The following is a 16,036-nucleotide window of genomic DNA, read 5'->3' on the forward strand; positions in this document are numbered from 1 at the left end:
ATAGTTCTTACTATGGAGAATGGCTACACAAGCATTATCATAGAAACAAATTGTCAAACTGTTGTCATTACGTGAGAGCAAGGCACAAATCGCTCGATAGGAGTCCACATTGTTTTGGAGATGCACACCTATCTCCAACACTTTTAGAGATAAACGGGACGAGAAGTTAATTTTGCTGCTGATTCATGTGCTAAAAGAGCTCTAGTTTTAGAGATATCAACCTCTCTTCGTAATCCCTGATTTTCTGATTGACATTCTGCAATCAGAAGTGATCTGCCAAAATTAATAAAATGCCTAAATGGCGGTTCTAAAAGAAAAAGATGAGCACCCCGGCTCCGGTGATCGGCTATCCGCTCTAAAACCCCCGAGATCGGGATAAAACCCGACCCAATAAAAGTCCTCCGTCATGCCGCCGCAAGTGCCTTCCCCTCTCCGCCGCTTCCTCCCCCTCTCCCAAACCCTAGCTCCGGCCCCGCTCCTCTACCTCTCGCGCCGCCTCTTCTTCTCTTCCGTCTCCGCTCCCCGCTCCCCCTTCACCCGTGCCGCCGGCATCCGCCCCCTCGTGTATCGCTGCCAGGCCAGCCGCCATCACCCCCGCCGTGGGAACAGCACGGCCAGGAAGGAACCCGAGGGGATGGCTAGCGGTGGCGGTGGCGGTGGCAAAGACGCGGGGGTGGCGTTCAATAAGATGCGTGCGGAGGGGAGGGACGTCAGGAAGGACAGGAGCATGGAGCTCAAGAACCGCAGGGCCAACCCCATCAGCACAACCTCCTACGTGCAGGTTTGCGAAATTATTGCCTTATATACTTCGACGGATGCAGTAGATGTGTGGGGCTTGTTTCGCCTCGATTCATCTCAGTTTAGGTAGACGTTCCTCCCCCGGTGGTGCTTCGGCATTCTGCCTAAGACGTCCAGATGAATAATGCACATTATTGTAGCAGGGTGCAATCCGTTTCATGCACTGTGTAGCATATACTGCTCCGTGTAAATCAAGCGCAGTTGGGATACTGGCTGCATGATATAATGTCGGTGTCAGGGAACATGTAGTGCTCAACTGAGATCACTAATTTCGGTGGAATTTATATATTCCTCGTATATTACGAGCGTGGTATCAGTGAATTTGTTGTTGGGAGATCGTAACATGCTTGCTTTAGGAGTTTGGGGATCTGCCTTTGGTTTAAGAAACATCTTTTGTTGTCCCCAACTGGTTGTAATGGGTGATAGTAATAATCATGCAAAAATCACGATGTTCTTTTGGAGAAAACGGAGCATTTTATCTGTTTTATGCAACAAGTGTACTAATAGATTATGCCATATTTTTCCTGCCATCCCTGTAGGTGGATCACTCGCCAAACTTTACACACTTGGTCTATCTGTAATTTTTAGGAACAAAGTGTTGCTGGTCTCATTCTTTTAGCCGTGTTGTTGAATGTTGTCAATTCCGCAAGGACACAATGCCAGTGTTTTCAAGCTTCAACCACTAAACCATCACAACATTTGATTTAGAACTTGAAAGCAGCAACATTATCGTGTTATCTAATTAGTGATTTGACCTTTTTCATTCTTTTTGTGCAGATACTCGGTACAGGAATGGACACTCAAGATACCGCTCCTTCAATTTTACTATTCTTTGACAAACAAAGATTTATATTTAATGCTGGCGAGGTATGATCTTCTGTGTCAAGATATCCTTGTGTCTATTTAACATGCTAAACAGCTTACACAAGAAGCTCGAATTAACTTTTACTTCCTTCTGTATTATGAGGCTTAACAAAGGTGTATGTTTAATAATCACTGCATCCGTTGGGCATGTTGCATCGTCAAACTTCAGAAAACTTTATGCAGTTTTAATCCTTCATCGCTAAAATGTAGTGTCCTAATAGGTTAATTTTAAGTTTTATCTGTTGATAGATGCATACACTCGATGGAGTATATCAGATGCACCCTTCTTCTCTGAGCGGTACAATCATTTGTGCCTAATGTGCTTAAGTGGTTGATTGGGACGCTTAAACCCTTAAATGCATGAGCTATGGTTTCCCCACGTAGGACTGAATATGTAGGTGACTAGAATCGTGTTATTTCTTTGCTATCATTAGCAAATATAATTCTTAACCTGCTTTTGAGCTTACCACACCGATTTCTTGCAATCTAACAGGGTCTTCAGCGTTTCTGCACTGAACACAAGATAAAGTTGTCAAAGGTATGTGATGCCCTCATCAATCATCATCAGCTTTGCAACTCCACGTGCACCCACTCTCGTTTCTTATGTCTTGGTATGGGCAATGTAAATTAGTAACATGCTATATTCTGTACTTCACTAGATTGACCACATCTTTTTCACTCGCGTGTGCTCAGAAACTGCAGGGGGCCTTCCAGGTATTAAAATTTGGTCCTTTCACGCGATTGTCCATGTACTGAATTAGTAGGTTCGTTTGATGCACTGATGCTATTTTGATTTTTCTTTTCTTAATGTAGGTCTCGTGCTAACTCTTGCTGGGATGGGAGATGAGGGCATGTCGGTGAGATGGAAATAATTGTTGCTTGCATTCTTTCTAGTACTGTCTTGTTGTTGATGCTCATGTGTTCAGTTAATCTATTTTGAACAATTGATTATAATGTTATTCCTCTTAACCTTAATACAGGTGAACATATGGGGCCCTTCGGACCTTGATTTTCTAGCAGGCGCGATGAAATCTTTTATCCCAAATAGGGCAATGCTTCATACACACAGCTTTGGTGTGGAACACAGTGCATCTTCTTCACAATCTACAGAAGCTACTGTTATTATTGATGATGAAGTAGTTCGTATATCAGCAATGTTTGTCAAACCGAGGTACAACAATGAAGCCAGGAATTCAACAGATATCAACTCAAAGCCTGGTGATACTGCTATAGTCTACTCATGTGAATTGGCAGAAATTAAAGGAAAATTTGACCCTGATAAAGCTCAGGCCCTTGGTCTTGAGCGTGGGCCAAAGTATCGTGAACTTCAACTTGGGAACTCTGTGAAGACTGAAGCTGGTAGAATGGTTAGTGCTGATTGCTAAACTATTGAACTTAATTATCTCAACATGAACTTTCACAGGCTCATGGCGTTTCCTTACTAGCACATATGTTGTTTAATGGGTCTCCATCCACTCACAACCTATCTCTGGTTGCAAAAAACATTTTCATTTTTTTGTCATATCTCATAAATTTTGTTTTTTAAGTTTCTTCGGACATTTCATTCATAGGTTCATCCAAGTGAGGTTCTCGACCCACCAATTCCTGGACCAATCGTACTTCTAGTGGATTGCCCTACACAATATCACATGCATGAACTGTTTTTGCTGCAATCACTTAGCCGCTTTTATGAAGATTCTTCCTGCCAAACAGAGAATGCCAAGAAAGTAAATTGCATAATCCACTTAGGTCCATCTTCTGTGACAAATACTGTTGATTATCAGAACTGGATGAAATCTTTTGGCACCACACAGCATATCATGGCAGGGCATGAAAAGTAAGTTTCAGTTTCATTTACCTTTTTCGTCTATGGTTTAATTTGTTCTCATGCATTTAAAATAAATAGATTTTACTATTTAGGTTTGAACTTTATTGATCCCACTAGAAAAAATCAGAAGTTAGTTATACTTAACGATAAAAGCAACGAGTTTCTCAAGGTTGAAATGTTAGATTCAGATGGTGTAGATGTGTTACATTTTTCCAATGACTGCATCTTGTGAATGTTTATTCATCCATGCTATCCTCTTGTTTATTTCTATCATAACATTCTTTTATAATTTGTTTCTATTTAGTGATTTTTTCTCCAAATTCCTTATGTCGTACATGACTCTTTTGGTGACTGACATCTTGTGGATGTTCATTCATCTCATGCTATCCACTTTTTGTATTCTCTAAAATCTGTGACGTTTAGTGTCATTAACTCAGCATTAACTGCGTCTTACACTCTTATTACCTGAGTAACATTCTTGTACGGATATGTATGATCTTGAACTTTATTTTCACTCTCAGACTCAAGTAGCTAGAGATATAAATCAGTGGCAGTGCCATACTTTATGGTGACGATTTCCCTCCTTTGTGACACTCGCAGTAAAAACATGGAAGTTCCTATCCTGAAAGGTAGTGCAAGGATATCTTCACGTCTTAATTTTGTATGCCCTCAGCTCTTCCCATCCTCTGGGTTTTGGCCTGTGGAACCTGCAAATGGTATTGATTTGGAGAAGAATAAGGTAAACCTCAGTGATATACGAAACACCAGAGGTTGAATGTTGAAATACCTCCTTCTTGTTAACAGAATCCTTCTTATTGTCCTTTCAGAGTACTTCATTCCAAGCCTGTGAAAGTGTGACAGCAGCAAACTTGCTGAAGGTATGTCCAAGTAGAGTCTATGTTGTATCAATGTGCTAATTACTTGATATTTGACAATTTCTATATTCTAAGGCATCTCCAATGGCAAATAAGGCTGTCTGTAGAAGACTATAAAAACTAGTTTTGCAACAGGTTATCCCTTAGTGTCTTCTCTGGCAATTTAATGCTTGCGTTAATATAAAAATATGTTGTGATTAAGAATTTAGTATTAGATGGGAAAACACATGGTGAAGTGAAAACATCATGTACAATGGAAAAAATAGTGATCACTTAGGCGTGAAGGGTTTATCCCCTTGCCAAGAGAAGACAACCTTCGCTCTTTTATTTTTATCCTCGAACTCACGCAAAAATCCTATGTGGTACCTCTAAGAGAAGGTTGGCATCACAACATTGTAGATGTCCTATTTTTGGTTGTTGTTGCGATGAGATACACTAAGTTCTTGCATGCATAAAAATATTGTTCCATGTATGGATGTAATAATTGATGATCTATTACCTGGAAAGGAAAACTTGGTTGGTTAACTGCAAAATAAGTACTCCCTCCGATCCATATTAATTGACGCTGGTTTAGTACAAAGTTGTACTAACTTCATACTAAACAATCGTTACTTAATTTGGATTGGAGGGAGTACTATTTATTTTGCAGGTTCAACTTATTTTGTTAGTGCAAAATAGGAGTATCAATGTTTGTCTTTTGTTGTCCTGCAGTTTCGTCTGCGTCCATATGCTCAACTGGGGTTGGATAGAGCTTCTATTCCAAGCTTGTTTAGTTATGAAGAAATTGTAGATGAACTTATTTCTGAGATTCCTGAGATTAAAGAAGTTCCTGAGCAGATTAGCAAGTTCTGGCAAAGTAGTGTAGACCAAAAAAATGCATTGGCACCAGCTGGGAAACATATGCTGATGGTTGAAGAGCCATGGATTAGTAAAGACTCCTGTCTTCCTGATATTTTAGATGAACAGGAGAATTCAGCTAAGTTTCAAGATGACAGTAGTTTGAGAGAAAGTGTTTGGAGAAAGCGCCCAAAGGGCAATTCAGAGACCCCCTGCTGCGTGGAGAATGCTACGAGAGAAGATATGGAAATTACGTTTTTGGGTACGGGTTCTTCCCAGCCTTCAAAATATCGAAATGTTAGTTCCATATATATTAACCTGTTTGCACGAGGAGGTATGCTTCTTGATTGTGGTGAAGGAACGTTAGGACAGCTGAAAAGGAGGTTTGTTCCAACAAAACTTCATTAGAAGATTGCAGAACACTTCATGCCAGTTATATTCATAATACTTTTTTTGTGTGTAACAGGTTTGGTGTAAGTGGTGCTGATGAAGCTGTAAAAAACTTGAGGTGCATCTGGATTTCCCATATTCACGCTGATCACCACACGGGTCTCGCTAGAGTTCTTGCCTTGAGGTCAAAATTGCTAAACGGTGTTCCTCACAAACCCTTGCTCGTGATTGGACCAAAACAACTCCTGAGATTTCTAAATGCATATTCAACACTTGAAGATCTTGATATGCAGTTCCTAGACTGCAGACAAACTTTGAAGCCTAGTGTTGAGGAACTTCTTGGTGATAATGCCACCGAATCGGCAACAACTCAACTTGAAAATACCATGTTTGCCCCTGGAAGCAGAATGGAGAACTACAACAAGAAGCCTTCAAGTCCGAAGGATACTACAGCTCTCGCTAATTTGAAAGAAGTTCTACATGAATCAGGTTTGGAGATTCTGTACAGTGTCCCTGTCGTACATTGTGCACAGGCGTTTGGAGTTGTTTTGAGAGCCAAGGAGAAGGTGAGTAGTGCTGGGAAGGCAATTCCAGGATGGAAGGTTGTATATTCAGGCGACACGCGGCCGTGCCCAGCTCTTGTAGATGCGTCCAGAGATGCCACCGTGCTGATACATGAGGTACACTGATTTTTTATTTATTCAATTGCATATATCGACTTGAGTGCGCACAATAATTACCCATTTTTCTCCTATTTCTCTTGACCTCTGTCCATAGTGTCAGGCATTCTTCACGTTTAATTAATGTGGACCGCTAGCAACAGCACTAAATTAGATCTTGCAGAAATTGTATAATACTGTTAACTGAGTACTGTTCTCTTCCAATTATTTTAGCATGCTAAAAGGCGTTAGGTAGGTTGTGACCATGTTGCCTGTCTAATAAACTGTCTTGATTCTTGTTTTGCTTCAGGCGACGTTTGAGGACAGCATGAAGGACGAAGCGATCGCGCGGAACCACAGCACAACGAAGGAAGCCATAGCAGTAGGCACATCGGCTGGAGCGTACCGCATAATCCTGACCCACTTTAGCCAGAGATATCCTAAAATCCCGGTCTTTGACGAGGATGACATGCACAAGACCTGCATCGCTTTCGACCTCATGAGCGTAAACCTCGCCGATTTGCCCGTGCTACCAAAGGTCCTGCCTCACCTGAAGCTCCTCTTCAAGGATGAGATGGTCGTCGAAGAGTCTGATGAGGTCCTGGAGGCCGTGGTGTAGCGAGGGAGATAGTAGTAGTAGACACAACAATGCACATTGTATTTCTTTTCTCGCTCGGCAATTGGCATATGATTTTTAACCCGAGGATTCTCAGCTGTAGCCCTTGTAGACCTGATACATTGCCACCGACCGTGGGGTCAGATAGAATAGAATACAGTTGGGCTCTTGCTGTCATACCTTGACACGCCTTCTGCGAGATATATATTGTCATCCGAAGTACTGCAAATCTGTGATATATTATTACCAAACTTAAACTCATTATTTTTCAGAGTTAATTTCGTTTCTGACATGACGATTTTCTTCTTTATAGAAAGATACTGTGAGTATGAGCTAGAATTGGAGTAGACTGGTTATATGTGAAGTGTTTCCTACTGGAATGTTGCCCCTGTCCTACTGTAGCGGTGTAGCATCTCATCTCAACCACGTGATATACTGAAACTTTTCGGGACGCTTTCCACTACATCTCTCCTGGCTGTGGTGTGGCTGGTGCTTCCTCCCGCGACAGAGAAGAAAGCAAAACGGTTAAAGCCTTAAAACTCCCCGACCTGACCTGACCCGCCACTCGAAGCTTCCACACACGCCGCGTGGGTCACGCCTCCTCGCCCTCCTCCGCTCCGGCCGCACGTGCCGCCCGACCCCCAACCCCCCCTCTCCTCCTCCCCGTACACCCGGTCCACCGCCCCCTCTCAGATCTCGACCTCCCCGGTGGTGCCGCGCTGCCGTGGCGGTAGCCTCCCTCCCTCCACTCCCGCCCTCCCTTAGGGTTTCGGTCGACGAGGGGCGCCATGGATCAGAGCCGGCGGGCGGTGGAGTCCTACTGGCGGTCGCGGATGGTGGACGGCGTCACGGCGGAGGACGACAAGGTCGCCCCCATCTACAAGCTCGAGGAGATCTGCGAGCTGCTGCGCGCCTCCGACGCCGGCATCGTCAAGGAGGTCGCCGACTTCGTCCTCAAGCGCCTCGACAACAAGAGCCCCCTCGTCAAGCAGAAGGTCCGTTACTTATGGCCTCTGATGATTTGGGATCATGTCGTGTTGACCTGACGGGGGGACGAGGATTGGTTGGCCGGTGGCGACGACGATGATCGTTCAGTATAGGACTAGCAGTGGACACTGTTTTAGTGTTCATGCTGATTAGTTTCGCGGTCGTGGTTATGAATTTGTGATTCCTAGAGCATTCTGATCTGGATGGTGTATAGTTACAGGGATTTTCGAGTGTCCAACACTGTTTATTTGTCAGTGTGGGTTGCAGGGAAATAGGCGATTCAAAGTGTTGAAAGGATGGATATAGGAAATTTGGGTTGGTTATCCCAAGCCATAGGTATGGATGACTATCATACCTACTCGTAGTGAGGTGTGGCAATCAACACTATGTCTGGCCAACAAATTGGTTGCCGCTCCATATGTGTTTTTTGACTAAGCATGAGTTCATGGCAGGTGGGCTTGAAGGCTAAGAACCTGTATGTAGCTACTGCCACCCTGCATACCTTCTAACACTCTCCGCCCCCAAATCGGATGAACTGTTACCTTCTGTGCAAATTATCTTGACTGGATTTATACAAGTATATAGCTCCTAATGATGGATATCACTGTCCTTCTGCTTATTAAAAAACCTTAAAATGTTCCGTCCATCCAACTTGCTTGCACGTATCCGCCCTAGATTCTGGGTTTTAGAGTAACACTTGCTTGCCAATTACATTGGTTTTCCTGAAGAATTATGCATGCTTAGTTACAATGTTTGACACTAGTGGGTTATATGAGTGTTTTGTTGCACCCAGTTGTTTCTAGGAGAAACCTGTCACGATTAATGTTGGACTTAAGCAAATATTATTGCAATGACAAAATAGAAGGTGTATGTAACCCTATATATTTTTAGCTCACACAGTGAAGTAGGATGTGAAAACGGTATTGTACACTAGAACTGTGATTGCTAATGGCATTTAGAACATACTTTTTAGCCATGGGGTAGTGATCAACTCCAATCCTAGTGATATATCAAATATTTATCAAGATTTCTAAAATATACTAAACTTATGAGTAGCTCCTCTCCAGGTGAACCAAATTTTGCTCAAGGATTTAGTACTGCTTTGCTGAGCGTTTGTAACCAAATTTTGCTCAAGGATGCAGTACTGCTTTGCTGAGCGTTTGTACCGAATGCTCCAGAATGTATTTATTGAATTGTATGAAATTAGGTTTTCTGTAATCCTCAACCCAAAATGTCATCTTTCAATCATGAGTGACCTGCTGTATATTTTCAGAGGAAATGCTTAGCACCTGTGGTGTAATTTTGGTAATTACATTACCTTATGTCCAAGTTCAAATACATTAGTTTGTTTAATAATCTGATGGAGCCCTAGGCTTGAGTTTCTCTGATTCAGTAACATAATCTTTTACCTCCTTTCCTGCTTTCCAGGCTTTGCGGTTGATTAAATATGCTGTTGGAAAATCTGGCACGGATTTCAAGCGGGAAATGCAACGACACTCAGCGGCTATGCGTCAGCTTGTTCATTACAAAGGACACCCTGACCCCTTAAAAGGGGATGCCCTTAATAAGGCTGTCCGCGAAACTGCAAACGAGGCCATTGCTGCTATTTTCTCCACTGAGGACCCTAAAGCAGTTGTTGTGACAGAAGGTCTAGGCAAGCGCATACAGGGCTTTGGAAACACTAATTATGAGCCATCAAGAGATGACAAGAAGTCTTTCCTCAGCGAACTAAGTGAAGTAGTGGGCATTGGTGGTGCTTCCATTAAACAGGGTTTGAGCAACTTTGCTGCCACACATTCAATGATGCCAAATGATAATGGTGGTATGTACAAGAACCCAATTCGCAGGTCTCTGACCACAGAAACTGATAGATATGGCAGGTACGATCCAAGTGAAATTCAAGGTGAGAGCCGTGCTACATCTGGTGCTTCAAAGAATGTGAGTTCTGGTTCTTGGGGTCCAAGTCCCTCAAGTTCAGCATCAGCCGGTGATACTGAATCAAGTCAACCAGGAATTAAGACTCGTGAGGAGAGACTTTTGGAAACAATTGTTACTGCAAGCGGTGTGCGGTTGCAACCCACTCGAGATGCTCTGCAGATATTTTTAACAGAAGCCTCCAAACTGGATGCAGTTGCTTTGAGCCGTGCCCTTGAGAGCAAACTGAACTCTCCATTGTGGCAGGTGAGTTTAGGATAACCCCCTTTTGGGTCTATTTTAACCTTTGGACTTTAGATCATTTCCTTTTGTGGATATAAAAATAATTGTGAATTATGTGTCTTGGCTCCTCTGACAAGTGACAGTGACGAGTGCATATTTTGTAGACAAATCAATTATTTGGTCTTGTTTATTCTAGTTTACACATAGACACTTTGATATCAAGAAAAGTATTAGTATATAAGAACAATATTTGGTATCTTCTTTGATGCATACTGATTTCATTTCTTGCCACATTTACATTGTTACCATCACTAGATATTTACATCTTGTAGATAATTAGAAGTTCAGAACTGTATGAAGTGGGAGTTTGATTTATAAAAAGACTGCTCAACATCAATAGATGTAATTAGAAGTTTCCATTGTACTTACCATACTATAGAGGAATACAGTATATTAAATATGCACATAAGCTGTACATAAGTTGCATAAAAAAGGCTTTGCCCAAGGAACACACATACAAGTATCAGTGATATTGCAGTCCATGATATGCTTGAGCATGTGTACCCAGCAGTCCTGATACTACTGTGAAGCAGCTAGCAGCAGTCTCTCAATTGTCTGGATTTGTGATGTTTAGCTTTCTTTGTCAATATATACCAACTTTTGTTGAATTAAAACGGATTTATATCTGGCAGGGGTTAGTGATAGTGAGCATTCTTTTTTTTGGATGTTTGTTGATCTTATTTGAATAAATTTGGTACACCATTTATTCACATCGTGAATTCTATTGGTTAGGTCACGTGGGTGTATTTTTTAGCTTGATTGATCGCAGCATTTTGATGCTTTTCGTCTTGTTCTGATAAGTACTGAATATGTGTTTGTTTACTGCTCAGGTTCGCATGAAGGCTATCTGTGTACTGGAAGCGGTTGTAAGGAAACAGGATACTGATCCTTATTCCATTGTTGCTTCATATTTCAGTGAGAACAGTGCTTCTGTTGTCAGATGTTGTGAACTGCCACAAGTTTCTCTCAGAGAAAAGGCTTCAAAAGTGAGTCAACTTACAAAGCTGAGTCTCTTAAAATAAAAATTGTACATATTCCATCGATGAAAGAGAATTTTGAAATAAGTCATGCTCTGTTTTCTGTAAATCACTATCTGCAGTATGTGTATCTTTCTCTAATCTTGAACGACCAAAGCCTTTTTTGTACCAGCCATTGCCAAAGATGTAATAAGTTGTATCGATTTTCTCAGGTATTAAATCTGCTGGTTGGGGAACAACCTACCGGAAGCAAACATCTTTCAGAATCAAGAACTACACCCACTCCTGTTCAGATGCCTGATTTGATTGATACAGGGGATCAGGATGATCTAGTAACTCAGAGTTCAACTCAAGAAAGCAGCGAGCAGATAATGTGGAACAGTAATTATGCTTCTTCAGTTGATGATTTGCTTGGTGGTGAAACTATTGGTAATACCAGTGCCACTAGCAATGGTAATGGAAGTGATCTGTTTGCAGATGTATCATTCCATGAGGAAGAGATTAAGGAGACTAATGACCTATTCTCAGGCATGACAGTAGAGGAAAAATCCTCAGCCCCCGTGCATGATAACTCTCTGATCGAGCAAGATATATTTGGCAGCAGCCCGGAGCCATTGTTCCAAGAAAGAGTTGATGACAAAGGAACTGTCAATGATTTAATGGCTGGTTTGAACCTTAATGGCACTACCCAAGCTCAGCCTGGACTAAAAGCAGAAACTAACGGTAATCTCAATGGTTCACAGTTCTTTGACATGAACAGTCAGAATAGCCATGTGGCAAGTGGTGCAGCACTAAATGGTATCCTTGGTCAAAGCTCCTTCAATCAACAGGTTCCTATGCAGTACACCTTGTCACCACAAATGTTTGGTCAATCATTTGCTGGGCAGCAATTAAACTATGGTGCTATGGAAGCTCTTCTTGCTCAGCAGCAGCACTTACTACAGAACTTGGGAAATTTCAATGCTGGACTTGGGCATCCTGCTTTCAATTCAATGAGTGGCGGAAATGCATCTGGGATGCCAGATATTTTCAATTCAAGTAATCAACCTCCACATCAAGTAGCTGTGATGAGCAATTCTAAGAAAGATGAAACTAAAGCTTTTGATTTTGTCTCGGTATGCATTTCCATCTAGTGCCTATTTGTCATGCTTCATTTCTTGCAGACATTAGTTGCTGTTTGCAGTCTGGTAAAAAAAAGCAATATTTTAGACATGGACAGTCCTCCGAGTTCCAACTTCCAAACATAGCTTTGACCACCATTTTTTTTATCACTAGCAATCGTACGCACGCAATGCACGTTGCTTGATTGCATGAGGAACTTATGTACCAATATATGTAGAAAAGCATACTGTAAATTTACTCGTTACAAGTGTTTCCCTTGCAAAAATACCTTAAGGAAAACATGCTGGACATTAGCACGCAATGAAATGATAGTCAGTAGAAATTAAATAAGCCATGTGTGAATAATTAAGCGATTACTTTATCCTACTTAAATTGTGAACAGTTACTAAAAAATAGTAGTAGTGCATTTGCGAACCATGTTCGTCTAACATAATTAAAACATGCAAGAAAATACAGTTCTCGTGGCATATTTTTTACCCTCAGTATCATTGATGTAGAAGAAAGTAAAATAGCTAATATTTTCTTAAAGAAATACTGCGTAAAAAATGCAGACTTTTTATATTAATACAAATGTAGTTAGGGAGTAACTAATTATGAGTCACTAAGTACATTTAAGAAGCTATTACTATAGGAGCAATTAAGGAAGGTATATGCAAAACATTTGGATTGGAATTTATGAAATTGGATTAAATATTTGGACGGCTTAGATCAAAAGTATCCCAATCAACTCATGTTTTTATATTGGTATATATTGATATGGATATGGATAACATGTTTATAAAATCAAATGCAATTATCTTATGATACATCTACTCACATGATTTTCAAATGGTTTATCTAACTGTTAAGTTGAGCTGAAGTAATACACTGGACACATTCTAGGATTTTACCTTTACCCTTAGGAGAATATTCAATATTTATTTAGTTTTTGTTGCACATTCTATCTAAGTAATAAACTTAAATTGAACATGCACGTTGTTGAGGCATTTCTTCTCTTCTTGCAATATAGTTTGAAAATTAGGATCGCAAATGTACTTGCAATTGTGGTATGTTGTTTCTGTAGCTTGTATGGATTTAATGGTATTTAGTATGCTCCAGATTGCATCATTGATTTGAGTGTTTTTATGCCTGCATTTATGTTGGTGGGATTGCAATATGGTACAGAGAGGATATGATGATGTGTCATTCTCATGTGCCTCATTTTGTATTCAGCTAGTTTCTCAGTGAACCACCTTAACATTTTACAGAATTGGAGTACTTGATTTTGCTTTGCCTATATAAATATTGAACTTTGTCCTTCAGAAGCTCTTATGCCTTGGGATATTGCAATTACAAGAGCTACAAGTGTGTGGACAGAATAATGGAAGTAAAGTAAATAAGATACTTAGTTTTATGTTGAACTGTAAGTTGCTAATGATGTGACAAGGAACATCATGGTTGAGCTAACTGCGACACTCATTTTGATTATGTTCATAATCATAAGGGTGCTTGCAGCTTCTGCCCATGCATGTTAGCTGCATCATATTCCTTTTTTTAGATGGATGCTGCATCATATTCCAGTGCCCATGTTAAATGATATATACTCCACTTCGAAACCTAATACAGTAGATCATGTTAAGTTTAATCGACTAATTTGGGACCTCAGTATTTAGTGCCTGGCATTATTGCATAAGAATGTATTGTTGCCGTCCTGACACTCAAAGCATCTGCCTCTGTTGTTTAACAACTTCGCTGGTTTTTCAGGATCACCTTGCAGCAGCTCGTGGTTCAAAGAAGTAGACCCTAAAAGAAACGGCATGTTCAGAATTTTGACAAGAACAGAGATGTCAGGCTTCATGGGATTGGCGTACATATCATCGAGGATTGACTGATAGCTGCCTGGGTCACACGGCTGGTTTTGCTTAGCATGCAGCAGATGTTGAAGATTATCGCTCAAGGTTCCCAGACTGGGTATTGTGTATTTAGAAGAAGGCTGGTTTAAGTTAAAAAAATAAAATGTGAGTTTCATTTTCTTTTACCTTTTTCCCAATTTCTTGTCCTCCTGAAAGAGTCAGACATTGTATATTCAAATATGCTGCGGGATTTTATCTTTTGTTACTTTACGAATACATTTTTTTCTTTTGATGGGAATTGTAAAGTTCGTTAATTTAAGAAAGGTGAAATGCTGGAAGAACAATCATATTTTTGGGAAAGGTGGGAGCTTTCTTTCAAACATTCATATTTACAAAGGATCTTTGCCTAGGTCTGCCAGTGAGGCCACAAAGCACATTTTCAAAAATATTACAATCCCGCGGAATAGTACAACAGAAAACAGAAACATTGCATACGTAAAAAAAAAAGAGACAGAAACATTGCATACGTAAAAAAAAGACAGAAACATTGCATATCCAAAATTACAAACTCAGTATTATAAGCCATGAATGTACAAAGGACGTCTTCCTCTCAAGAGGAATGTAAGCTCTGCTACAACTGAAATACACAATACCATAGTACCATTCCTACAACTACTGTTTTATTCTTCAATGGTTGTCGATGCACCAACTACCAATACTACTGGCTAATATTGTATTCTGCATCTACAACTCTTAGCTCTTTTTGGTTTCTTGGGCGGTGATAGAGTACTGCTACCGCATTCCACAAAGCAGAAACCCTTTGAGCCACTCTTGAGGCCTCCAAGAGCGGACAAGTGAAGATCCTCCTCACCTGCCTGATGTAAAGGATGCTCGGTTTCCCCTCTGACGAGCACTCCATCGACTATGGAGGAAGCCAGGAAGGCGTCGGGCGATGACAAGGTCTCATGGTGAAGTTCTACGGGACCTGTTTGTATTGTTTTCTCTCTCTCAAGGTCCTTTCCAGTGTTGTGCTTGCATATGTCTCGAATTTTCTCCGCCTCTTAGTGGATTCTTTCACATGGATCATTTTCCTCGTCCGAGAGTTTACACCCTATCAAAGAGTATACAAAAACTATAGATTTTGTAAATTAAATCTTCTAGAAAGATCTCAGATATGAGTCCCTTTTTGACATATATCATCCAAGATAAGAAGACACGGCGAACAAGCATGGCTTTCAACAACTCCCAAGTCAAAACTTTTCACAACAACTAAGTCGCGGGAAATTGGTAATTGGCTCTGACATCCCACCGGATTGCTGATGGAGTTGAAACAAAGACGATGAAATTTTGAAGACACGACATCTAAAGTCTGGAACAGAACGGCACAGCCTCACTCGCGTCCAACTTCCAAGTACTCGTTGGATCGATAAAGTTAACAAGAGATAGAAACACAATAACAAGAGCATACTGCATCAATTACTGCCACGGTGTCAGCCCTAATCCTATGAAGCACTTGCAGTGCTGAATTCAGTTCTGAGCCAATAGGGTGGATCAAGCATAGGGCTAAACTGTAAATACCAGCACTACTGAAGTCTCAACTTCAGTGACAAGAAAAGCAAGCAAACACGGTTTAGCCATTGCCAGCCGGTGGCCAGTGAACTTGATCTATTGCTTCCCCTACCTGAAACCAAGGAAAGGATAATTACAAAGAAAACTTCAGTGTGTAGTGGAAGAGACACTTAATTTGTTACATGTACATATACGACTTAATTGACGTAACCTGTGAAGAAGTTAACCCAACTTCTCATTCCTCATTTTTGTCTCACAGATGCAGTTGCTGCAGCTCTTCCTTCACGCCATTCAGTCTCCTTTGCAGAACATTAGTATTATACAGTACTAGCCAACGCATAGAAGCTTCAGCCCATCGGATCATCGAACTCTCTTGTGGGTAACAAAAACTAGACGAATATAGTAACTTACCAGTATTTGTCACGCCAATATAGACTTTTTTTTTGCGGGATACAACAATACACT

General features: G+C 40.9%; 1 protein-coding gene and 1 long non-coding RNA gene across 2 annotated transcripts; one reads left to right on the top strand and one right to left on the bottom strand.

Moving 5' to 3' along the window:
• Positions 1 to 377: 377 nt before the first annotated feature.
• LOC119267696 (tRNase Z TRZ3, mitochondrial-like) lies at positions 378 to 14,362 on the top strand. The gene is made up of 16 exons (XM_037549125.1): positions 378 to 781; positions 1,576 to 1,665; positions 2,156 to 2,200; positions 2,322 to 2,376; positions 2,476 to 2,519; positions 2,643 to 3,029; positions 3,234 to 3,499; positions 4,091 to 4,229; positions 4,318 to 4,368; positions 5,077 to 5,585; positions 5,669 to 6,272; positions 6,562 to 6,849; positions 9,283 to 10,035; positions 10,902 to 11,057; positions 11,261 to 12,163; positions 13,914 to 14,362. Exons 1-16 carry the CDS (start codon positions 407 to 409, stop codon positions 13,947 to 13,949), a joined length of 4,701 nt encoding a protein of 1,566 aa, XP_037405022.1. The 5' UTR covers positions 378 to 406; the 3' UTR covers positions 13,950 to 14,362.
• A 164-nt stretch (positions 14,363 to 14,526) lies between these two features.
• LOC119267697 lies at positions 14,527 to 16,030 on the bottom strand. The gene is made up of 2 exons (XR_005132553.1): positions 15,783 to 16,030; positions 14,527 to 15,683 (listed from the first exon to the last, which is right to left on the bottom strand). It is a non-coding gene; the product is annotated as an uncharacterized LOC119267697 (long non-coding RNA).
• Between the last annotated feature and the right edge of the window lie 6 nt (positions 16,031 to 16,036).

This window comes from Triticum dicoccoides, chromosome 3A (assembly GCF_002162155.2).
Source record: "Triticum dicoccoides isolate Atlit2015 ecotype Zavitan chromosome 3A, WEW_v2.0, whole genome shotgun sequence".
Lineage (NCBI taxonomy): Eukaryota > Viridiplantae > Streptophyta > Magnoliopsida > Poales > Poaceae > Triticum > Triticum dicoccoides.